Here is a 25,614-nt window from a genome sequence, read left to right as displayed (position 1 = left end):
TGTGAGTGATGAAGGACAGCACTTTCTTTAGGAGGACAGCACCCCCCGCACCCCCCAGCCCAGGCGGTCATGCCCCCCCCTTCCTTCTCCAGCCAGTCTCACCTCCGCATCCCATCCCCATCCTTCAGTCCAGAACTTTCTCTTGGTCGCAGCTGATGGTAAATGAACCTGGGGTTTCTCCTGGTCACTTCCCTCTGCTCCTTTCTCCGCTTCCCCCACTCCTTGCTGCAACACCCCAGGCCTCCCTGCCCCTTGTCCCTCACCGGACTTGCACCCAGGCTGCTCTCAGACCTCTTTCCTCCCTCCTCCCTCCTCTCTGCAAATCCAGTCCCGCTCTCCATTCTCTTTCTCCTAATCTCTCATTCTTCTCCACTCCTTCTCTCATTTCCCTGTGTCTCCAGCCTCCCCCCAACCCCCCATCTCTCCTTTCCCAACCTCCCCTCTTGGACCTAGCAGGCTCACGACCCTGGGTGGGAGGGCTTGAGGCTCCGGGCGGGGGCTGGGCGCTGTTCCTGGCCCAGAGAGGGGGTGCTGAGTCTGGGCGGAGTGGGGGGGGGATGTGGGGCGGCGAGGGATCGGCCGGATCCGCGCGCCTGCCCTCCCCTCCCCGCGCTCCGCCTCCACCGCGCCTTTGATCCATGGCCCGAGGCCGCCTGACAGTGGAAAATGCGGGGAGACAAAACCACTCAGTCAAAGTGATTCCCAACAACTGTCTCCCCGAGATAAGGACGCGCTCGGGCTCGGCGGCCTGCTTAATTCCCGCTGCCCGGGCCCGGGACCGGGGAGCAGCGCGAGCCGGTCGCCCCCGGAACGCGCGCTGCCCGGCCGGCCCCCTGGTCCGGCCAAGTGCGCACGGTGGCCCAGGGGCCGGGCGGCGACAGTGGGTGAGCCGGGGGCCAGGCTGGCGCTCTGGAGAGACAGAGAGACGCAGGCAGGAGCTCAGTTCCTCAGCGGGGCCAGGGTTCCTCCCCCACTCCCCGTGCATTCATTCCGTCCCCTTGCACCAGTGCACTTGCCCTTCCCTCCCCAGGAACATGCTCACCCTCCCTCTCTTCACTTAGCCAAGCCCCCATTCATCTGTCTGGTCTCAGCCCAGAGGCTACTTCCTCTGAGAAGTCTTCCGGACCCTCCAGTCTGGGTGGCTGCACCCCCTCCCGCAGTAGCAGTTTTGGCTCTGAATTCTTTCTGGATCCTGCCGCCTCCCTCTAAAGCCAGGACCAGGTTATCCTAGTGGCCCATGTCTCCACCACAAAACCCAACACACGATAGGGATCCAGCAAACAGCTGTGGGCATGGCTGGAACCCTGAGCATTCGTTCTTTGCGCAGCTCCGTGGCCTCTGCATTCGAGGACCTTCCTTCTGGTTAGTTCTGCAAGAGACAAGCAAGCAAACCAGAAGCCTAAAGCCTCTGGAGAGACGGGGATGCCCCAGACCAGGAGAGGGATGGGGGTAGAGGAGTATCTGTGACCGCCCCCCCCCCCAGAATTCCCCTACAAAGGAAACCCCTTCCTCTGGGCTGGCTGGGCTGGATAGACCACCTGGAGGGTTTCTGATGATTCCAGCCACCTTCCTTGGCAAGCTGCAGTCCCACTTGGAGGTTCGGGAGGTCAGATATTGTAAAGTAAACCGGAAGGAAACCTCCACCATTCTACCAGAAACCTCCACAGAGCTGTCTTCTGCGGGGCAGAGAGAGCCAGCGGGTTCCCAATGGTGGCAGGGGTGGAGGTCACGGGGAGGCAGAAATCAGCCCAGGATGTCTGCATCCAAGCTGGCGTGGAAGGGGTGACGTCGTAAAGCCCTGAGCGCCCCGTTTCTGGGGGGCAGCAGCAGAATCTGCTGTCAGGGATTCAGTAGAGACTGTAGTTCCCAAGTCTGTGCATCAGAATGATCTGGAACACCTGTTAAAAATCTAAATCCAGGCTCCACCCCGACTGGTTGATGCCGTAGGTCTGCATGGGGACCAGGAGAATCTGTATTTTCAAAGACACCATCAGAGGCGGCCTGGATTATCAAAGCACTGGATTAGCAAGCTTTGGCTCCCGTCAGCTTCAGGAGCACCTTGACCTCCCCTTTCTTTAGGAAGTGACCTCAGGGTAGGGTCTGTCTGAACTGAACTGTTCTGATCCTTTCCAGCAGTGTCCAAGGCAGAAAGCATCCTAGAAATAGTGAACTCAATCCGGTGCCTCCTCTTACTAAGACAGACACCCGTGGTGGCCCTGCACCCTTTTCACTGCCTAAAAGGACTCAGGGATTAACAAGGCTTTTCGGAGGGCATGAGTCGGTGTTCCAACGGCTGGACAGACAGCCTCGCCTTCAGCTCTGCCTCTGCTCCCGGTGTCATGGGCGATCCCCACTTTGACACAAAGCCCTGGGAAATCTGGAGTGTGGAGCACCAGAAGAGAAGCGCTGGGTGGGATGTGTGAGGAAGACCCACCCCAGCCCAGCTCCTCTCCCTCCATCCTGCTGGTCTCTTGGGGACCAAAGAGAGTATGAGGGCTCAGCATGCACCCCTCTCTCCAGACAGTGGGTCTGACCTTTGGGGTCGGAGGGTAGGGGTCCTGCAAGGGCCCCTGTCAAGTGTCTTATACAAAGGGGGCACATCCAGGCTGAAATTGAGACGTGATGCCCAAGGCAGAAGTTCCTGAGCCTCCCACAGGGCCTGCCTTCCCTTCTGCACCACAGATAATGCTCCCACCCCAGGCTCCCGCTCCCTTAACTCCCCATGTCCTCCCCCAGGTCCTCTGGATGCTGACCTCAAACCCAGCTGATTCCATGCTCCCTCTCTAGGAAGGAAGCGGCTGTCCCAAATGGGGTCCCTCCCTGCTTTGGCTCCCGAAGGAGCAGGAACGGGGTGGCTCTTTCAGCTCTGATATTGTCCACAGTAATGACAATGACATCATCGATTTGTTTAGAACCTGGATATCCATGAGTACATTTGCCCTGTTCCATGATTTGATCTTCACTGAATCCTGAGGGTCTGGAATCGTCAGACCCATTTCGCAGACTCAGAGCCAAAGGTCAAGGTCAGGGACAAGGGATAACGTTGGCATCCAAAACCCAGGTCTGCCAGATGGCAGAGAGGAAACTCTCCTCTGTGCTGGGCTGCCAGGACAGGCAGAGGCTGAACTAGACCATGGCTGCCCTGGGTCTGGTCTGGATTTCAAGGTCTCAGGGGATTCACGTGTGTAGGAAAGTTTGCGAAACGCCGGCTGAAGTGGCTTCTGCAACTGCCCAGCCCTCAGAATCCCCGTGAGCTCCCTGTGGTGACTCAGTGGACCGCCCTGGACAGCAGAGGGAGGAGAAGGGAGGGGCCTTGGAGGGAAGGCCTAAAGAAGAGGCAGGGGAGGTGGCCTGAGGGTTCCCCTGGCCCGGCAGTCCTATGCTATGGTGACAGCCAGCTGGGCCAGGGTGTGAGCCTGGCACCCCGGGAGGGGTGGGCTTGGGTCTGACGCCAGAAGCTCCGGGTGGACGCGGGAGGCGCCTCCTGCTGGAGGTACGCAGGAGTGAAGGGCAGAGAGACACCGGCAGACCCATAGAGAGACAGGGTCTAAGCCGCTTCAGGAAAAAGGGAGCAGCAGGGGCATGGGGAGAGAGGGAGAGAGGTAGGGGGAGATAAAGAGAGTCTGGTGGAGAAGCACAGGAAGAGAGAGACACCCAGAGACTGTGAGAGACAGAAACAGGGAGGAGAGAGAAGGAAAGAAGGAGAGACAGAGCTATGCGGGGAGGGGCGCGCGGACAGGGGCAGGGACAGGGGCAGGAAGACAAAGAGCAAACAGGGAGGCCGGCAAACAAGGCGTGATGGGGACTCGGGGACCCAACTGGAGGGACGTGAACTTACAGAAGTGGGGTGGGGACAGGGAGCTGAGACAGGAGGGGGCCCCCAAAGTTGGAAGGGGCACACGGAGAGAGGGTTTGAGGGAGATACAGCCCCACCAAGTGTGTGCCCTTGACTCCCTCCTCCTGCAGGAAGGCGGCAGCAGCAGAAAGGTGTCTTCATCCCCTGACACGGTAGCCTGCTGCTCTGCGCTCCCTCCTCCCCCCTGCAGGCCAGGTGTCCATGGCAGCACCTTTTCCCAAGCAAAGAGGGCTGCCCGGGCCTGACCCCCAGATGCCCTGCTCCCGGTCCTGGCCTCCTGGCGGGGCAGTAGTTGGTCTCAGAGCCCCCGGAGCCTGGGTTAAGAAGTCCTGCCCTTCTGACAAGTGTTTCCCTTTAGTTCCAGATGCCCCCCCCCACCACAGGTGCTCCCTATGATTAATGTCCCCAGCCCAGAGACCAGTCCCTCCTCCCTAAGCCAGCGGCTGTTTGGGCAGCACAGGGACTGAGCCTTCCAGAAGCCCCTCCTTGTTCCTCCCTCTTCCTGCATCTTCTCCAGCCACCAAGAGCAGAGAAAAGACCCCCTCCTCGAAGCCACGCTCAGCCGGTTGGCTCAGGCTGAGGTTTTATTCAGGTCTCTGTTTTCCCATCTGTGTGATGGCATTAACAACCCAGCTGCCGCAGTCGAGAGGAGGTAGGGTCCGCGGGGGGCCTGGAGCCCCTTAGGGCAACACGGGGACACTTCTGGGCTCTGCTAGATGCCATAGTCGCTAATGGTGGACGTGGGGCGCAGAATAACGTGGACTCGGACAGAGGCACAGGGAGTTGAACTTGGCATTGTCAGATTTTGGAGGGGGCATACAGGCTTCAGCAACTTGAAGGCTCTGTGCCATGGCAGGGAAGGGGCGGGTACAGCCAGGTGGTCGGACTGCCATCAGGGTTGGGGACCATAGTCAGAGATGGAGACTAAGTTTGAATTGGCCAGGGTTGACTGGGAGAGTTTTCGATAATAACTCTCCAGCTGGAGGCAGTGGCTAGCAGCTGTGTGTTCTTGAGCAAGTGACTTGACCTCTCTGTGCCTTGGTTTCCTGCTCTGGAAAACGTGGGTACCGATCTCCCAGGGGTATAGTGAGGAGCAGAGGAGTTAGCTAACACGTGCAAGGCTTGGAACGCTGTTCAGATGGAGTGAAAGCCGTGAAGAGCTGTTAGCCAGGATGTGGAACAGTGGTATTTGGAGGTGTGATAGGCACAGGGTCATGGAGGTCATGGAGGCACACGGCCTAGCACTGGGGCGCACACAGTGTCGGAGGGAGCCGGGACCCCCTTCCAGCTCCTTTCCCCGCTTGCCCAGCCCCCTTCCCAAATAACCCTTGGCGTTGCCTTCCCAGCCCGCAGCGCCCCGCCCCGTGAGAGAGCTGCAATCTCCAATCTCTTCCCGCATCTCTCCGGGGCCCGGGGACCACAGAGAGACAACATCTCTCCGCAGGGGCACGTTTTTGCTAATTTTGTGACTGCCTTTATCAAATGGGGATTCACAGGCGCTTTATCCTCGATAAGTGGATTAGTTGGTGAACTAAATAAGACGGTGTGGGACGCGGGGCTGCTCTGGAGAAGATATTTGTTTCGTGAAGAATGGAGCCTGCGTTCCCTGCCCTGTGCAGGCAAGGCGGGCCGGGCAGCGAAGCCGCTGGAGGGCCTTCCACACTCCTCCTCCCGGGGCAGCGGAGCTCAGACGGGGAACTCTGAAATGCAGACAGGAAGTGGGAGGGAGCCTGGGTCCCTGGAGGACAGGCCCGTGGGTCTCTCTGGGGAGGGGAGCGATGGAACCCTGGATTCAGTCTAGCCACCGCAGTACACCTGGGCTCATCTGAAGAGTGTCAGGTGCCTGGGCAGCAGTTTCCTCCATTTTCCCTCCTTCCCAGCTTCCTAGCCTCTCCCTTCCTTCCTCTCCTGTCCTCCTGGCCTTTCCACTTCCTTTTGGTTTCTTTTCCTGGTCCTTCAAACACCTCCGGGGGCCTTTTGCTAAGGACTGTGAACCCAGACGTGGGTAAGACTGGTCCTTGCTTTTGCAGACAGAAGCACAGAAGCAAACCAGTGGGATAGCAAGGGGCGACTCCGGTTGTACACTGGGCCTCTCAGCTTCTCTCAAAGTACCCCAGCCACGGGTTGAGTGTGTACTCTAGGGGCCCTGGGGACACACACCTGCGACGCAGACACGCACGCGCCTTTTGGGTTCTTTGCCACTGCACCGCCGTATCTGTTGGTCACAACAGGGTCATAAAGTAGGGTCGTGTCAGGTCTCGCCAGGAAGTTGCGCCACGTTCAGCTGGTGACTTGGCGCGATGCGTGTTGTTGCTCAGCGACATGGCTGTCGGGCCGGCTGGGCAGGCGAAGAGGATGGGGCCTTTGGGGATCTGGGTGACCGAATCCCAGAAGCAGAGAGCGCAGAAGGAGGACCTGGGTCAGGGCAGCTTTGCGGAAGTCAAGGTCGGGAGGCGGCCAGCGCCGTGCCCCGGGACAGGGGTCAGGGCAGAGATGTGGGTTTCCGAGGCGAGTCTCTCTAAGAGACCCACAGGAGGAAGGACATGCTCGGAGAGAGAGGAGAGGAAGAGGCTGGGAGGATGCGTGTTCCAGATGTCCCCCCACAGCTGGATGAGAACAGGGTGAGCCATGGGGAGGGAATCCAAACGTATTCTTTCTTCCCTCCCATTTTTAATACAAGCGGCCTGGAACTTGAGGTCTCTGTTCCACGCTGCAGCAAGAATCTGGTTGCAGGCAAGGGGGGAGCGGAGACTCAAAGGAGGAAAGAAAAGGCTGGAGCAACGCAGTCGGGTCCCCAGCTGGTCCTTAGCAGCGTCTGTCCTCCCCAAGCTGCCTCCAGCTGACTGTGATTTTGCTATTTATTTACATGTAATTATTGCTATGAGGTGCAGATATTAACGCTGTCAAGAGCAATTTGCTCTGACATTTTTCACTCGCTCCGTGCCCCCGCCCCTGTCGATGGAGCCCAGGGCTCTCCCTGCTCGGGCCGCTGCGCACTCGGTGGCCCGGCCGGGAACCACCCAGCCGGCAAAGAGTAGCGTCAGCGAGCTCACCCGGCTCCTCTGCAAACTCATTAAGCTTTGAAATTGAATTTGGTCCAGGAGAGGGCTGGCTGGGCCCTGTTCCACCCGGCCTAGGCTGGCTCGGGGCCTCCCCGCACCCCCTGCCTCGGAGAAAACCAAGAAAACCAGGCAGGGGCTGGTGGCCGAACCTGGCAGAGGGCGGCTGGTGAAGACGGTGGAGGGGTCTTGTCGGAGAGGTGGGTGTGCACACAGCCCCGAGACGGTCATGGCGCGAGGGTAAGGGGCAGACCAGCAGGAACCCTCTCAGTTCTGTTACCTGGTCATCCTTCAGGAAAATCAGGCAGCTCTGAGTCTGAAGGACATCACTGCGATTGATTCCTGTACACACCCAACAAAGAGGCTTTCCTATGGAGTCAGCCAAGCATCTTCACCAGCCTGCCAGGGACAGCACCACGGGGGAAGGAAGGGTGCTGAGCCCGCCCTGCAGTGGGTCCCTTAGGTAGATGCTAGAGGGAGAATCGTCTTCAGAATTATACCTTCTGAGTTCAGATCCCAGCCCGGCACTCACTCATCGTGTAGACTGCAGCGAAGTAATTAGCTTCCCCGAGACTCAGTTTCCTGACCTGGAACCTGGAACAGCCTTATTTCCTTGAACCTAAGACAACTCGATGTTGGCCCAACCTTGATCTTATCAGAAGGCATCAAGAAAAGCTTCGCACGCAGCTCCGTGGTCACTGCTGCCTGGCACGGGTGCCACCTGGCTGCTGGGACAGCCCCGGCAAGACATGACAGGTGGTGAAACGCATTCCAATTTCAGGAAGATGAAAACAGCCATCCTTCCAACTGCAGGTGTAAGGGGCGAATGGCAGGGCTGCCTGCCCATAGTGGGTGCTTGGCACACAGTAGGTGCTTCATAAAGGAAGCCGATGATTAGTTTTCCTTTTGAGCCTCTCAATAATGGGGTTGGGGGGGGCATTCTGTCATTTTGCTCCGGGGACTTGGCTCCTTGGAGAGGGGACGCCGGGCCTGAGCTATCATGGCTGTGGGAGTCCTTAACGCATTGTGATATGTACCGGCTTGTCTGCCCAGGTACTAACGAGGCCTTCCTGCCAGCACTCACTCCCTGTCACGGCCAATCTGTGTCCTCGTCTCCGGCAATTACCAAGGGGGAGCACCCCCCACGCCAGGGGGGCCGAGAGCCTAGGCCTCCTCCTTCCCCTCCTTTCCCAACCTGGACCCAGAGTCCAGGAGGCCCCCTTCGGCCCCCCCCCAGCCCTCCCACCCCCCCTCGCCTCGGCTCAGCCAATTAGGCCCCTGACACCTGGAGCCACAGAACCACTGACGGACGAACTGTTTCTGTCACTTGCTCTCTGTCTTTCATTAGGGCCGCAGAGGAGGGGGAGCGGGAGGGGAGGGGGAGGAGATGGGATCTTTCATGCTTAGTAAGGCCAGATACATTAATTACAAAACGGCCATTTGCCGCGTGAAAGTGTGCTAATTAAATTTATGCAATCATTATCTTTAAATAGTCATATCTTTCCCGGCGATCAGCCCCTTCCTATTCCAGCCCCGCCACCGCTCAGAGCGGCTGCTCTAATCCCCCTCCGCCATTATCGCCCCATCAGAGATGGTCCCTGAATCCCACTGTACCCCACCCCACTAGCTCCCGCCCCCGCCGGCAGCCAGGAGTCCCTGGCCATCCTGGCTTGGACGCCTTACCCAGGAACCATCCAGGGAGGGGATGCCAAAGCCAGCCCCCCTCCAGGGCTTCCAGATATTTCTAGATGTTTCCAGATGTTGGAGATTGACATCTTGTAGAGCAAACATTGGAGATGTGTGTGCGTGTGTGTGTGTGTGTGTGTTAGAGAGAGAGTATCTTTAACTTCTTAGACAATGCATGGGAGTCATTCTGTCCATCCCCCCAACTTTTAGTCTTTAGTTGGGCCCCAAGGACCCCCAGGGTGGGGAGGAGGCTCTGAAATCCATGGAGGGGAGGAGCCGGGTGTGAGTGTGCCACAAGACCCCTCCATTTTTTTCTTTTCATTTGTGGAACTCCATGCCAGGCCCTGTGCTGGGGATGACAGATAAATTCATTCATCCACTCAACCAATTTTAGTGGGACATCTACTACATGCCGGGCACTGGGACTAGGACAGCAAGTCTGCCCCCAGCAGCTCCTGGCTAAATCCAGGGTCAGGGTCAGGATCAGGGTCAGTGCCACGGCAAGGCTGACAGCATCCTCTGGGTGAGACCCAAGCCCAAGACTTCCATTCCTTTCCAGCTTAGCCTTCCGGCATCTTTCTCCCATACTCTGGGAGTTCTTACCCAAGCCTAGGCTGAAGACTTTCTCTGCAGAGTTTACCCTCCCTGCCTCCCTCTGCAAACAAACAGAGCCTCTCTCTTGGTCTTTTCAGGTCAGCTGTGTTGGACTTTTACGTGGAAGGGAGAGAGAACCCAAAGGAGTCCCCCTCCGGTCAGAGACAGCAGTCAGTGACCTGCTAGACCCCCAGCCCTGGGGTATACCCTCCTTGGGGAGATCAGATAGAGGGGCACCCAGGACACATATTTGAACACACACCCCCCCACACCTGCAATACTGGCACACATGTAGACTCACAAACACACACACAAAGTTCATATATTCACACACAGTCCTCTCATGCACATGCACGCGTGCACTCACACAATATTCTGACACACATGCAATATTCCCACATGTGATATCCCCATGTACACCCACACTGTACACACACGCGCACATACACGCATGGACCCAAGAATGACCTAGTGCTGTCTATGGTAAAAGAAGACCAGAGTCAGGTGCAGGACCAGAGTATTGGACTAGAAGTCAGGGGTTGAGGGTTCTTGCCCCACTGATGCCACTCCCCCAGGTGACTCTCGGCGAGCCCCTAAGCCTGTCCCTCATCTGGAGAGGTTGGAGACTTGAAGGGAAATGCTTCGGAAACTGTACGGTGCTGTGCTGGGCCAGAAAATGGCGGTAGCCAGGCTTCGAAAAGCATTCTCGGAAGGCTGGTGGTGGCACAGGAGAGAGGCTGGGGTCAGGGGGTACGTGGAGCGGGGAGGGGAGCCGGCCGGCCAGGCGGGGCACCAGCTCTCCTGGTTGAGATGTGCACAGCGGAGGGAGGGTGGGGGCCATAGGCAGAGAGATGGAAGGCGAAGGGGGGCGAGGATGGGGAGACCTGCAGGAAATCTTGTTTGGAAGCTCAAAGTCAGCACCCGAAGCCCATTACCGCTGTCCACAGGGGGCAGGGAGAGGGGAGGGGGCCGATCCTCTTAGCAAGACGGGAGCAGGAGAGAGGGGGAGCGGGGGGGGGTGCTCGGCTGCCTGGGTGGGTGATTTCTCCCTTGCACTAATCCCAGTGAGGATCTGGGGATAGGCGGTGGGACAGGCTGGGGGTGTGTTTGTGTGATGTGTGCCTCGGTGTCCATTGGGGGCTGCGGTAAGGTGAACATAGGCTCGTAGGCTTGCATCAGTGAGCTGGCGATTCTGTTGTGAGATCGCAGTGTGTGTGATCGTGTGTGCGTGTTTGCGTGTGGGTCTGTGACGCATGTGACGGGCTGGGACCTAGCTGTGTGCATATGCACACTTTTTCGTGTGTGTCATTCTTTGTGTGTGCATGTTGGCGTGTCTGCCTAAGGCCGTGTGCAGTCGGCACGGGTGTCAGTGTGTTTGGTGTGGGCGCCCATGTCTTTTCCACGTGGGTGAGGACTTGCCTTCATTACTATGTGTGTAGCAATAATAACAATGATTTGAAAGCAGTGGCTCGCAAACTTGGCTTTGCATTAGAATCACCAGGGGCAGCAGGCTTTAAACGCTCCTGATGCCCAGACCCTCAGACCAACTAATCAGCATCTACAGGGTGAGAGATCCTGGCAGCGACATTATGTATGTGTATGTATATATATATGTACATATATACATACATATTTTGAAGATTTTATTTATTTGAGAGAGAGGAGAGAGAGAGAGAGGCAGCATGAGGTGGGGAAGGGGCAGAGGGAGAGAGAAAAGCAGGCTCCACGCTGCTTTTTGGAGCCCCGATGCAGGGCTCCATCCCAGATCATGACCTGAGCCAATGGCAGACGCCCAACCAACTGAGCCATCCAGGCACCCCTGGCATTGGCATTTTATTATTTTTTAAAGATTTTATGTATTTATTTGTCAGAGAGAGAGAGAGAGAACAAGCAGGGAGAGCAGCAGGCAGAGGGAGAGGCAAGTAGAGGGAGAAGCAGGCTCCCCGCTGAGCAGAGAGCCCGATGCGGGCCTCCATCCCAGGACCCTGGGATCATGACCTGAGTTGAAGGCAGAGGCTTAACCTACTGAACCACCCAGGCGTCACCACTGTGTCGGCATTTTTAAAGACTTCCCCGCTGATTCCAGCAGGCAGCCAAGGTGGGGGGGCAGCAACAGAGCAGACAGGGTCCAATGGGACAGCCGTGTCCCTCCTCCCCTGCCCTCAGTCAGCCCCCGTGAGCTCCATCTGCACACAGGGAGGGACTCCAGGCCCCAGGCCCTTGGGGACCTGGGTGCGCTGTGAGCTAGGCTGCTCCTGGTGATCCCTCAGCTCACAGAGACATAGATCATGAATCAAGCCTTGCATTCCATTCCTGGCCATCTGTGCCCTTGCCTTCTCCCCTGATGGTGCGAACAGGCTGCCTTCCAAACATGTCCCCCTCCCTCACCTCTTGTAGAATCAGAAGTGACCCAGAGCTGAGTTAGGATGGAGATGAAAGTGCTCAGGGAGCCCCACCCCAGGCTGAGGGCAGGAGGGAGTGGCAGTAAGCCCGGGGATGGTGTGCCATTGGTCTGTGGTGACACTTCCTGGAGTGGAAGTCCCCACCCCCTTCAGGCCTCAGTTTCTGCTGGAGACTTCACAGACTGGCCGTCAGGGCCCATGCCCTTCTGTGTGGGGGCAGGGCTTCTCCACCCAGAAAGCTCCCACTGTGTGCCAGGCCCCTGGGGAAGAAAGGATGAGAAAGACACAGTCAGGACAAAGAGGCGTTTCCGGAGTCTGCCCTCCAGCGTAGATGTCAAGCTCGGGCCAGGTGCCTTCTCCAAGTGAAAGCGGAGGGGGAGTGCGAACCTGTGCTGAGAACAAGCCCCGAGCCGGGCACTGCCTTAAACATTCCAGGTGCATTTCCTCAGTTACAATGCCCCTATAGGTAGCTACAATTCTTGCCATGCCCATCGTACAGATGAGAAAGCTGAGGCACAGAAGGTTAAAGAAATCACCGAGGGTCCCAGCTCACCCACAGAGGAGCCCGGATGCTGGTACTGGTAGTCTGGCCAGCAGCAAATGACTGAGTCCCTCTGTGGCCTCGGGGTCCCCTTTGGCCCTGCGGAGGCTCCCTGACCTGCCCACAGGTCCCTGTGGTCCTTGGCCTCCTCCCAGCTCTGGTCCTATCTCCAGGTCCCACTGTCCTGACCTCTCCAGGCGTGATCCCTTGTCTCCTCTGTGTCCCTCCGTGGTCCCCAGGCGCCCACCCCGCACCCTGCCACGGAGCCCCCGTGATGGCGATCCCCTTCTAATTGCCGCCTCGCTCCCGAAGCGCGCTTGGTTATCACAGAGGGTGCAGATCCCACCGCTCAGCCTCCTCGGTCCCAGGCCCTGGGGCCAGCTCAGGAGCGGAGGGAATTAATTACATTTTTCCCATCCCCTTCTTTTAAAGGAGGGGAGAGCGCCACCGCGTCCCGGGGAGGGGGTGGCGAGCGGAGGATGTAGAAGGAGGGCTGGCACGGGGCTCCCGCAGCCCGCACCCCCCAAACCTGCAAGCCTCTCCCCAGCGGCGGAAGGGGGATGAGGCCGCCCCTTATTGATTTAGTCTGGTGGAGGCTGGGACTGATTTAGAGCAGAGGGAGAGGAAGGGGCTGGGGGCGGGCGGGGGCTGCGGCGGGTGGGGGCCCGAGGAAGGGACGGCTGTCACTCAGCCTGACAGACAGCCCGGAGATTTGCCTTCAGATAAAACCTTACAGATGTGGAGGTCGGTATTGATTTTGAGTTAGTAACGGTAACGTACCAAGAAGTAATACATTAGCGAAAGCAAGGTCACCGGGAAAAAAGTAAAACCCACCGGGGGAGAGGCCTTAGCATTCTTGAGGGGGGTGGATTACCGCATCAGACTGGGACTTCCTCAAGTTCAAAAGTTTGCAGGCCCCAGACTTTGGTTGGGCCGCTAACCCTGGCCCAAGCTTCCTGCTTCTGCAGGCGGAGAGGGGCTCCCAGGGGTCCAGGGGCCAGCCTGAGGCCACAGAGGGCCACTTGGATCCTCAGCAGCCCCCACCTCCAGGTTGTCAAGGGTCTCTCTCCCCCTCGTCTCTGGCACAGCCTAGTGGGAAGCAGCACAGCTTCGAGTAAGGGAGACACAGGTTCAAATCCCAACCCTGCCGCTTCCTGGCTTTGTGATCCAGGGTGTGCCTTTCCTCTTCCCTGTGCCTTAGTTTCCCTGTCTGCATAATAGGGGGAATAATAGCCCGGTTGCTCGAGGAGTCAATGCTACCATCTCTCTTCAGCCGGGTCCTGTCCCACTTGCTTGGAAACTGCCATGCCTGGAGACAGGGCGTGGGATGAAATTGCAGCCCTTTGATCCATAGGCCGCCAGGGACTGTGGGAGAGAGTATGCAGTCTCCTCGCATCCTCAGTCACACCTATCCCAGATGTGGATTTCATTTGATGTTCCGGGGCAAATCCCATTGAACAAATCCCATTACAGGAAAAATCTTCCCTGGCCTGAGCTGGTGCTGAGTGCCCCTCTCCCCCACCCCTGGGCACCACACAAGCCCCTTCTGACAAACTCCAGGAGGCCTTGGAGCTCTCAGGATTTTCACTCTCCGCATTGACCTTCTTCCTATTTCTTAAATCTGCTGGGTATGCTCCCACCCCAGGGCCTTTGCACTTGCTGGCCCCTCTGCCTGCAAAGCTCTTCTGCTACATCCTCCTTTGGCTGGCTCTTTCTGGTCTTGCTGGATAGCACTTCTTGGGGAGCTCTTGCCTGACTACTGCACTTATCCTCTTTGTTTATCCTCTATAAACACTTCTCAGCATCAGAAATTATATTATGTATTTATTGGTTTGTTGTCTGCCTCCTTCAGGAAAGGCTGGCTCCAGGAGGGCACGGAGTGGCTGGTGCTCACTGCTACATCCTCCATGTCCAGCTCAGCATCTGGCACGTCATAGCTGCTCACTACAGATTTGTTAAGTGATATCCATGAATTCAGCTGGTTTTTCTGGGTACCTAGTATGTAGCAGGCACAGTGTCTGTGCTGGCCGGGCAAAGGTGGGTCCAGCCCTATCTTCAGCCTGGCACATGGTAGCCTTCTATGAAATGTTTGTTGAATGAATAAATGAATGAATGACAGATGTCTTCGGGAAACCCCATATCACTTGGTGTAGCCAGGACACAAAGTGAAAGGCAGGAAGAAAGGGAGGAGTTAGAATAGGTAGGTAGCGGTCTGATCACAAAAAGACTTTGTCCTGTTTATCTGGGAGGTAATGAGGAGCCACTGATAATTTTTTTTTAAGATTTTATTTATTTATTTGAGAGCAAGGGAGAGAGAGGAGAGAGTGGAAGCTGGGGGCGCAACAGGGAGAGAGAGAAGCAGACTCTCCGCTAGGCAGGGAGCCCAATGTGGGGCTCAGTCCCAGAACTCTGGGACCACGACCTGAGCCGAAGGCAGACACCTAACCGACTGAGCCACCCAGGTGCCCCACCACTGATAATTCTTGAACGCTGTGGTCAGATCTATAGCAGTTCTCTGTGGGTCTCTGTCCGCCAGGATGAGTACCGTCTGTGCATAGCTCCCAGCCCATCCCAAAATATGCTCCTCCCCTCACATTCCATCATTTTTTGTGGGTTTGGCGTGTTGGCAGTGTGCAGGAGGGAGGATTAAACTGGGGTCTCACCAGAGCTGCAAGACCCTCCCGAGAGTCTCCCCATGCCCACAATTACCCTTCTGAAGGAAGGGAAATGGGGTCTGTGTGTTTTTTCCTGAGCCTCTGAGTCTATTTTTGGAGTCCAGGCCTCCTTCCAGGGAAGAGCAGGGTTAACGCTTATACTGGGGCGGGAGGGGGGGGCGGAAATGGAGTGGGCGGTGATTTTGTTAATTTAGATGGAAAGTGGAGTCTAGTTCGACACCTGACAGGCAACATGGAAGAGAATCAGGTCCCCCAGCGCCCTGGCAAATGCTAGATTCCTGAGTTCGCCCTCAGATCCCGCCCAGACATACAACAAATCTCCCAGGCCCCAGAGAACCCATCCGCACAGTCGGAAAGCCACAAACACAGCCCACACGGTCAGGCATCCTCCCCCACCACCACCTTTGGGGGGTCCTTCTTGCCACCTCCCCTGTACCCGTCCCACCAAAGAGTGTGATTCTAGGAAATTCCACGGGTCAGGCCATGGCCCAGAGTAGCTAGACACCTGCCCAGACCCTCCCCTTCTCGCATCCCCATCCCCGCATGTCAGCCTTGTTGATGGGACTGATACACCGTCAAGTTCCCCCCCAGCTGTGGGGGAGGCAAAGACCAGCCCTCCCCAGGCCCAGTGCCCTTGACTCTGGCTCTGGGGGGAGGGGGAGCGAAGGGACCCAGGAGGGTGAGTCCAGGGTGAGGGGATTGTGCCGGGAGCATCCAGGGAAGGGTCAGGGAGAGGCTGTGCTCCTGCCCTAGCCACGAGGGACCCCAGCGTCACTCACCCCTGAGCAGCGGCTGCCCGGGGCACAAGCTGCTGCCGGCCCCTGGAGTGAGGACCTCTGAAGGGGTCAGACGCTCAGACCCACCCTGGAGAGTCAGTCGTGACCCTGTCAGGCGAATGGGCTCAGGCCTCTGTGGGGAGCTGCTCCCCACAGGCTTGCGTTGAGGTCTGGAGAGGCCTTAGCCTTTTGAAGGTCTCTGTTACTTTGTCGGAGGAAGAGGCCTCACGGCGCAGCCTCGCACACCTCGGTAGGCCTCTGGACTGGGAGAGCCGTGTGAGTTCATGCCAAGACGAAGGAAAGGAAGGAGAAAGAGAGGACACGGCCCGGGGACGCTGGGGCCCTGTTTCCAGGAGCGCTGGCCTGGCGCAAAGCCATCTGCACACAGACACCAACTCGTGCCCCGCAGCCACCCTCTGAATTAGGGACAGTCGTCATGTCTTTTCCTCAGGACTGCGGGCAACCACATTGCTAAGGGACACCTAAGGCTGTCAGTGGAGAAGATCAGGGGCTGTCCCTGGCCTGAGGATTCCCTATCCATGCACTCGACCCCCGCCCTGCCTCAGTGTTTCTGGTAGGGACAAGTCACAGAGGAAAAGGTAGAAGTTTCTAGAAGGCATCCCGTTGGCAACAAGATCATTGCTCTGATGTCTCTAGGCTGTCTTCTCCCGACAGGCAGGTGGGGAAACCAGAGAAACAGCCGTGCACTCGGCTCAGAGCAAGCCTGCTGCTTCAGCTCCCTGCTGGGCGGGTTAGCAGCTGGGCTTCCCACCTGACGCTGAAGCCTCCCTCCCACAAGGCATGTGACATCCCCAGGAGGCCAGCAGGGTCCTGGGCCCTGTGGGTCGGCAGCACAAGGGCCTGCCTCTCCATCATCTCCCGGGACGGGACGGGACACCCGCGCTTCCACACAGAGGGACGCCTCGCTGCCTGCCCCGCCTTTCCCCATCTCTCCTGGAGAGCTGGACAGCAGCCGTCACCTCCTCCAGAAGCCTTCCTGGACCACCGGGCTGGCCCTTCCCGGGGTTCCCAGAGCTCCCGCCGAGCGGACTCTGTCGCGCCCCTCACCGCTTCATATCCTGATGGTCTGCTCCCTGCTGCCTCCTCCACCAGACGTAGAACATCCCCCCTGCCGAGGGCAGGGACCATGGTTCTTCCTCCTCTGAAGACCCAGGGCCCTGCCCGAGGCCTGGGGCTGTAGTCCCATCAGTGCATGTTTGTTGAAGGAAGAAGTGAACACATCAGTGAACCGACACCAGGTTCTTTAAGCTGAGTGTGGAGAGGTGAGCCTCCCCCTGCCAGGCTGGGATCACCAGTCCTATTTGCTGTCCCGGCCAAGCAGGGACAAGGTGAGGATCACAGACATCTGAGAGTTACCAGAGTCAGAGAAAGATACCCGCGAGGCTCTTCAAAAGCATTGACCGTGGATGTTGGCATTGTAGGGGCAGGATCTCCAAGTCAAGAGCAGAGCAGGCCTGCCTCAGGACCAGGGGTGAAGTTGGACGAGATCCAGAGTCCTGTTCTAACCTCTGTGTTGGAAGATGGGGACCTCCGAGTCTGACAGGGGAGGCACGGTCTCCTGTCTCGGAGGAGCCCCTGTCTGATGGGAGAGACATCAGCTAGTTTGTGGGTTTATTCATTCATGCGACAGGCACCAGATGTCTCTTAGAGCCAGGCCTGGGATACCCAGGAGGGGAACGTGGCCCTCCCCTGCCCTCCTGGAGCTCTGAATGAGGGGTCATTCCATGGGTCAGGATCCGACCAGGAGAAACCACCAAATGTCTTACCCACAGGGGCTAGCAAACCTGGTGAACTGAGGCTCTCAGTGCTGCACGGGGATGTCGAGGGAGCAACCCCAGCCAAGGGCCCGTCCTCCGAGCACCCCATGCCCGCCACTCGGGCCGCGCTGACCATTTCTCCCCCACAGGTAATGAGCATTCTGAGCAACCCCAGCGCCGTGCCGCCGCAGCCACAGGCCGACTTCTCCATCTCCCCGCTGCACGGTGGGCTGGACTCGGCCACGTCCATCTCAGCCAGCTGCAGCCAGCGGGCTGACTCCATCAAGCCGGGAGACAGCCTGCCCACCTCCCAGTCCTACTGCCCGCCTACCTACAGCACCACCGGCTACAGCGTGGACCCCGTGGCTGGCTACCAGTACGGCCAGTACGGCCAAAGTGAGTGCCTGGCGCCCCAGGCGTCCTCCTCCCCCTTCCTGTCCTACTCCGAGGACGGTCTGTTGATTTGTAGAGAGCTGCAAGGTGGTGTTGGGGTGGGAGCGCCCATTTCACAGACGAGAAAATCGAGGCCCAGAAAGAACGGGCTGTTGTCTTAAGCTGATCCTGAGCCCGGGCCCTGCACTCCCGCTACTGTGGTTCTAGAGCAGTGCTGTCCCATAGAACCGTACTAGGAGCCACGAAGGGCATTTTCAATTTCCTGGTAGCCACAGCTGAAAATGTAAGGAGAAGCAAGTGGAATGATTTTTCGCTAATATCTTTTGTTTGACCCGGTAGATCTGAAACGATCATTTTGACACGGAATCCAGACTGAGTTATGAGTGAGATGTTCTCACGTTTCTTTTCTCATGCGGCGTCTTTGAAATTCAGTCCCTTTAACTCAGACACTTAAGTTTTCATAGAACTACTCAATCCGTATTTAAATTTCATAAAATTACAACAGAGTAGTGGATTTACACACTCTAGTTGTTCCCGATATACTGTAAAGTTTCCCAATCATTAAGCTAAATCGAATTTTGGTTTTTCACATTTAAATTAGATAAAATTAAATTAAAATGTAAAATCCCGTTCCTCGGTGGCATGGCCATGTTTCAGGGGCTCAAGGGCCACATGTGACTGGCGGCTGCCATGATGGATGGTGCGGTTCTAGGGACCCTGACCCTTTCTGCCCCCGGGTGCGGGGGGACAGCTGGATTTTCCTCTCTGGCCCGTACCCAACCCCCCACCGTCCTCAGCCCTGTTTGCCCCAAACTTTGAGCTGGTTTCACGTGCCCTTCCTGGCCACCATCGCCCTGGCACCTTGCCTAGATGCGGGGTGGGGAAGGGGGGGGCGGGTGACCCTCGGACCAGAGGCTACAAAAGGCAGAGTGACCCAGCCACAGCCTCCAGCTGCCAGACAGGGCAGTGTGAGGGCAGGCGGGAGGTACTGGGAGCCGGGGTCACCGGGAGGAGGCTCCTCTCCTCCCCCCACTCCTGGCAAAGGCCTCACCTGCTGGTGTCAAACTAATCAGAAGGGCATTGGGTGAGAGGCTGAGGTCCCAGCCTGAGGGTGTCCTCTGCCCCCCTCCGCCGCCGCCCGGCCGGCCTCCCTGACCTCTGCTTCCTGCCCCCCACACCAGCCGCTCCTCCTCGCTCGGCCTTGGCCTCCACAGCTAAATGAGGGCCAGCTGTGCCGGCCTCCACCTCCAAGCTGTGCTCATGGCCCCCGTCCCGTGTGTGTGTGTTTGTGTGTGTTCGTGCGTGTGTGTGCACCTATGTGTACGAGAACACACACAGCATAGATAGGTATGATTCGTGTGTCTGTGTGTGTCCTGTCATTCAGCACACACGTGTTTGCCCACACATCCTTGTGAGTGTGTGCTGTATGTGTGAGTGTGTGAGGGGCACATGTGAGTGTGTGTCCACATGGCTGTTCACGTGTCTGAGTTTAAATGAGCCTGTTGCGTCCACGTGATAGGCGTGTGAGTCTATGTGTGAACACGCAAAGTGCTCACATCTGGTCCTGTGAGTGAGTGTGTCTGTCCTGCTTACACACGTGTGTTTCCGTGTATACTCGGGTGTGCACAGGTGGTGTGCCTGCATGTGTGATGTCTGTGATGGGCGTATGTCACTCTGGGGACGTGTGTAACGAGCAGGTGCACGTGTGTACAGACGTGTGTAAGGGTGTGCAGATACGTACACGTGGTCCATATCTGAGCGTCTACGTGTGCGTTCTGGTGTACACAGACGCTTGCCTGTGTCCGTGGATCCGTAAATGTCCTGGAGTACATGGGTACCGGCACACACACTGCACGGGCGGTGTGTAAATCTGGGTGCGTGTGTGCTACGGCGTGTACCTAGGCAAGGCCGCATGCACCTGTGTAGAGCTGTGCCTCAGGGCACGGACATGTGGTGTTGCCCGTGTGTGTAGCCATGCCGGCGTGGAGTGGCGCGCGTGAGGGACACGTGTGTGTGGCCGGTAGAGCACGTGTGTGCAGGTAGGGTGGAGGGCAGGCTCGCATGTGTGCACGCGAGTGTTTCCAGAGGGACCCAGGGCGATCCCCAGCCCCAGCCCCCGTGCCTGGGCAGGGCGAGCAGGACACACATGCTCTTGATAAAGAGTTGAGAGCGGCTCCGTGGAGGCAGCGGCGGCCTGGGGCGGGCGTTAGTCACAGCCGGAGCCCCGCGCCCTGCTCCAGGGCTGCCTGCCCAAGTCGGAAATAAAATTAACCCCAGAGTCAGCACGGGGGCTGCAAGGGAGGGGGGATCAAAAGGGAAAGGGCCCAGGAGGCGAGAAAGGAGTGTTTGTGCCCCCTCTGCTAGGGGAGAAGCTGGCCAGAGCCATTTCCCCTCCCCCTCCCCCTTCCCTCCTTTCCATTCTCCTCACTCTCCCCTTCTAGCTCCAGCCCTGCCTCCCTGGCTCCTCCAGGGGGTGGCTCAGAGCTCCTCTGGAGCCATATTCTCCAGCCCTATCCAGAAGGCATCCCTGGGGCAGACCCCACCCCTACCCACAAAGTTCCCAGGGTTGGGCTGGGAGGGGCTCAAGGAAGAGTTGGCCCCACTATCACTGATTCTGCCCCTAGATATCCCTGGCCCTAAGCCTCAGTTTTGCCATCTGGGAAATGGGAATCCAGGGACGAAACCCCCCCCCCCCAGAGATTTTCCATTGCACCTTCTTCCTCGCTTTTGACCTTCTGGGACAGCCAGGGACAGGGACACATCACGTTGCCACTGACCACCTGCCCCATGTTGGTGAGAGACCGAATACACCTATGACTGGATTCCCAGCCCATGTGCAAGAGTGCACATTCCCAGACAGCCTCTGTGCCCAGGTCTGCCCATCCCCTGCTCCCATCTGTCCCGAGCATAAGTCCCGCCCAGGCATGGGGCTGATTGCATGGCCCTCATTTCACGCCATCCTCAAAACCCCACCCCAAGTAGACTTTATTTGTCCACAGCTTACAGATGTGAGCGCTAAGTCTCTGAGGGACTAGGGACTTCCTCAAGGTCACACAGGAGGTGAATGGTGGGCCCTAGGTCCCCTAACTTCCAACCCGTTTCTCTTTTGGCCAAACCACCGACTTGTGTCAGATACTCAGTAATGATACACATCTCGGCCAGATTCACGTCCACGACCCCACAGGCACCAGTGTGCGGAGAGCTGCACACACACAGATTGATTCCTGAGTGTGCACTAACGTGTGTCTAAACACATGGCTTCGAAGTTTATTGAACACCTGCTGTGGGTCTCGCTCTCATGGCTGCCCTATGTGGTGCACGTGGTTTATTCCTCCTGGACAGAGGAGGAAGGGGATCCCAGAGAGGCTATTTGCCTGAGATCCCGCCTCTGTGTGAACGCAGCCACGCCCACAGCCCCGCCCCCGGAGAGCCTTGCTGGTGGGTGGGGCGCGTGCACGTGGCCAGACTCCTCAGCTGGAGAGTCCACTCCTCTCCCTGGGCCCCTTGTCTTCCCAGGGACACCTCCACACCTTCTTTTCTTGTGCCCGGCCATCATCCGTCCATCTGTCTGTCTCTCCTGTCCCTGGAGGGGGTGGGGGCAGGGGGCAGGGACGGGGCACACAGCAGATTAGTATGGCCCTGGTGTTCCCAGAGGCCAGGGCCGTACTAATGATGGGGCTGATAGAACGCAGAAGTGTGAAAAGAATTTTAATAGATCTGACAAGTCTAATAAGAATTTGTGTCTAGAAGGGTCCTCCTCTGGGGCCGCGGGCTGACGAGGCAGTGATGGCTGAGATTTGTTTACTGGTTGGCATCTCCTGCCAACTCCCGCTTAATCTAATTTGAGACATTTAGAGCCCAGGAGCGGGCACAAGGCAGAGGAGAAGGGACACGGAGAGACAGAGGGACAGGGAGGGCCATTGACAGAGGCCATAATGAGAAATGTCACAGCCCTGCCCTCACCGGCCTCCGGCTCGACCCCAGGGAGAGGCAGGCTCTGCGGCAGGAGGGGTGCCCTTGAAGTTGGCTGCTCATCAGCAAAGTTGAGTTTCTTGGAGTCTCCTGCCCATCTTGACAGGATGTGGGTCCTACTGTGCGCTGAGCCCTGGCTGGCAGCCGCGAGAGGCTGAAAAGGATGACCCAGAGTGACCACAGGCACAAGCAGGACAAATTTGGGTTCCTCCAGCTCACATGCTATGTCCGACTGTGGGTCAGCAACCTTTCTGTGCCTCAGTTTCCACAACTGGAAAATGGGAACAGCTGTACCATTGTTGAGATTGTTGGGATCGGTGAGAGGTGAAATGAGACTGCGTCCACCCAGCCCATAGTGAGTGCACAAAACAGGAGGGATCAGGCTTTGTCTTTCTGATTGTTCCTCTGAGCCAGACCTTTCCATTCCACCCCCTGGAAGAGCTGGAGAGCCCAGCATAGAGTCAGGTATGAGGCACAATCAGGAGGAGCAGGCAGAGCCTTCAGCTAGTCAGGAAAGGTCACCTGACTTGACCATGTGCCCTGGGACCCCTCACATTTCCTAGAGTAGAGAATGGGGCCAGTGCAGGATTTGGGGTGTAGAGTGCTTCGTAACCCCTTAAGTGCTATGCACACATCAGGGGTTCCTCTGTAGGATGCTGCCACTGAAGGCGTGGGGGTGGTTAGGAGCTGGCACCAGAACACCTGGCCTTGAAATCTGGCTCCACAGGCTAAGAGCCATATGACCTTTCAAGTTACACAGTGTCTTAGGGCCAGGCCTCAGCCACATCATCTGTAAAATGGGATCGTGGAAGTGAGCACACGGGAAGTGCTTAGACCAGGATGGGCGGAGCACCAGCTCAGTAGGCAGCAGCTCCTTCCTCTCTTCCTGCCCCCAGGACCCAGATAAGACCTGCTCCAAGGAGCAGAGATGAGAGCTTGAGGCCAGAGATCAGAGCTTCTCATGCTTCCACCCAGAGTGAGGGGCCAACCCAAGGCAGGGCAAGGCTGGCCACCACCACCTCTGTGCTACCAGCTGGGAGTCTGGAGGCTGGGTGACCTCAGGGACACCACTTGGGGGCTCAGCTCCAGCCCAAGAACCTGGGAAGCTGAGGAACACAGGGCCCATCCAGGCACTCCAAAAACCCCAGGACATTTGCATATCCTTTGGGAAACTAGGTACAATCCCTGAGCCCTCTATGCCCAGCATCTTAAAGTGCATCATCTCATTTAATCCTCATAAAAGCCCTTGAGGAGGCTGGGATTTATTGTACCCATTTTATAGACAAAGAAACCAGCCTGGAGAAGCAAAGCGACTTGCCCAAAGCTGCATGAACCAGAGATAGCTGGGACTCTGAGTTGTTTCATTCACACCTCATTTCCTTCCTACCTTCATCAAAGGTCACATCCGTTCACTGAATCCCAATCCTACAAGAGCCCAAGGCCATTGAGCTCACTGAGCACTGATGAACCTCTTCATACACATTTTCTCACCTCATTCCCCACAATTCTTTGACCTAGGTGCTATCATCATCCCCATTCTATAGACAGGGAAACTGAGGCTTGTGTAGGTGAGCTGGTGTGCCCCGGATCACAAACTGAGGCTTGTGTAGGTGAGCTGGTGTGCCCCAGAGTAAAAGTTGGTGGGTGCAGTATTTGAACCTCTAGGGAATATGGCCTCAATGACTAATAACTGCCCATCTCACTTCCCTGGGCCTTGCCCACTGGCTGTGCCCACACCTCCTGGCCCTACCCTCACGGTCCCTCAGTGGGCAGGTGACAGGGAGAGTATTGGGCCGGGCCTCGTGATTCCAAGGCAGCACTCATTCGATTTTCTTCTCACCTCTGGATCCAAGAGATCCCAGGATTTGGATTGGCCACAGCCATGGATTCTGGCTTGGGAGGAGGCATCTCTGTGCCTCAAGAGACCTTGGTCACATGCCAGCCAAGTCACCTGGTCAGGGCTGATTTCTTCTGTAGCCTCATGCAGGCACAGTTCATACAATCAAGACAGAACACATGCACGCTTCATCCAGCAGTCACACCTGCACACACACATATCCACTGACACGTGTACCTGGCTTAGGTGCCACTCACCTGTACGCTCCTACCTGTGTGTGCACAGGCATCCCCACTGTTCTACTCACACAGGTACACACGGCTTACCCGCGTGTACATGCGTGAGCCTTGTTCATATGTGAACATTCACGTTCGTGCCCATGACTACACAGAGGTTTTCGTTTCCACTGTTCATGCATGCACACAAGTACACCCCCTCAGACTGTCCTCTCCCCACTCTGGATGGCCAGAACTTCAAAGCTAAAGGTCTCAGCTTTCTGCATATCGGGGTCCTGGCTTCTTCTGCATTGACCCTTCAGCTCAATTGCAAATTCTGCTTTGCTTCTTTTTTTAAAATTTTTATTAACATATAATGTATTATTTGTTTCAGGGGTACAGGTCTGTGAGTCATCAGTCTTACACAATTCACAGCACTCACCATAGCACACGCCCTTCCCAATGTCCATCACCCAGCCACCCCATCCCTCCCACCCCCCAAAACCGTAAGAGGCTCTTAATATCTGCTTTGCTTTTGAGTAAGGGATGTTGCTTTGCCTCATCCATGAGCTGGGCTCAGGGTCCAGAGAAGACAGAAGGACCTTGCCCTCATTACTACCTGGGCTCTGTGGGATTCACCGGACTTTCCCCATAGCAGACATACATACAGGTGTGTTGGAACTAATATCTTCACTCAGCAGTGTAGATATCCTCTGTACCTTCTTACAGAACCCATGAGAGAGCTGAGCAAATAGTAAGTGTTAAGTAAATATTTGTTCGTGGTCAGAGCGGAGATAAGAGGAAGAGTTTCATGAAAAGATGGATGGATGGATGGATGGATGGATGGATGGATGGATGGATGGATGGTTAGTTGGATGGATGGACTGAAGAACAAATAGACAGAAGGGTGGATGGATGAATGAATGAATGAATAAATGTATGTATGTACGTATAGATGGATGGATGGATGTGGGGCAGATGGAAGAATCGGCAAAAAGAACCTCAATTTCTAGGAGTTTGTCTCTCTCTTTTTTTTTTTTCCTCCAGCTGCTGTTGATTACCTGGCCAAAAACGTGAGCCTCTCCACACAGCGTCGTATGAAGCTTGGGGAGCATTCTGCTGTGCTGGGACTCCTGCCTGTGGAAACTGGCCAGGCCTACTAGGGCCCCTGGGACAACTTGCCCCAGACCAAGTCCCAGTCCAGCCCTTACTGATCCCTGAGCCTCCCAGCCTCCGTCCTTTCATTGCCCTGGGATCCCAGGAGGCCAGGAAAGGAGCCCATTCCCTTCTCATAGCCAGCCCTCTGGAGATGTGCAGCCAGTCTACCATTCACCTATGTTCAGGAGCCCAGAGTGACCCCCTTGGAGTCTGCCCTTCCACTGTCTCCCCCGGAGGGTTTCTGGTTAAGCCTGCAGCACCCCCCCCCCCCACCAAGTCACATCCTGTCCTGGTCTCTGTGCTATCTCAGGCACAGATATGGAAGCTCACCCTGAAGAGAGTACCTTGGGTACCCAAAGGAGGATGGAGGTACTAGAGCCCTTTGGACTGGACTCCAGTGAGTTCCCTGGCCAGAGGTAGGGGTGGAGCTCAGAGAGTCACTCTTAGCTGGAAGCACTGGGAACCAGCCCTCGCAGGTGGATCTCTAGCTCGGGCCCAGAACCAGAGCTCATTCCACCTTTGGATGCTGGGATGTCAGCAGAGAGAGGACCCTAGCCCTGTGGTTTTCCCAGGGGAATCACCCAGGAATTCTGAGGACTCCAGGACCCTCCCCACACACCTCTGCTGGGTGTAGGAGAGGAATCTAGCCCAGGAAGGGGGACCAAAAAGGGC

The 25,614-nt window shown here is 57.0% G+C and overlaps 1 protein-coding gene across 2 annotated transcripts in view; it reads left to right on the top strand.

Annotated features, from left to right (window-relative positions):
• The window catches only part of PAX7 (paired box 7), a 95,720-nt gene extending 70,773 nt beyond the window's left edge, over window positions 1-24,947 (top strand). For both annotated transcript variants that reach the window (XM_046023317.1, XM_046023311.1), the window contains exons 8-9: window positions 17,517-17,763; window positions 24,832-24,947. In XM_046023317.1, the coding sequence (XP_045879273.1) occupies window positions 17,517-17,763; window positions 24,832-24,947 (363 nt within the window). The remainder of the gene's footprint in view (window positions 1-17,516; window positions 17,764-24,831) is intronic.
• Window positions 24,948-25,614: the final 667 nt, after the last annotated feature.

Source organism: Meles meles, chromosome 1, assembly GCF_922984935.1.
Source record: "Meles meles chromosome 1, mMelMel3.1 paternal haplotype, whole genome shotgun sequence".
Lineage (NCBI taxonomy): Eukaryota > Metazoa > Chordata > Mammalia > Carnivora > Mustelidae > Meles > Meles meles.
The sequence above is the reverse complement of the archived record's forward strand: the minus strand, read 5'-3'. Positions and strand labels throughout refer to the sequence as shown.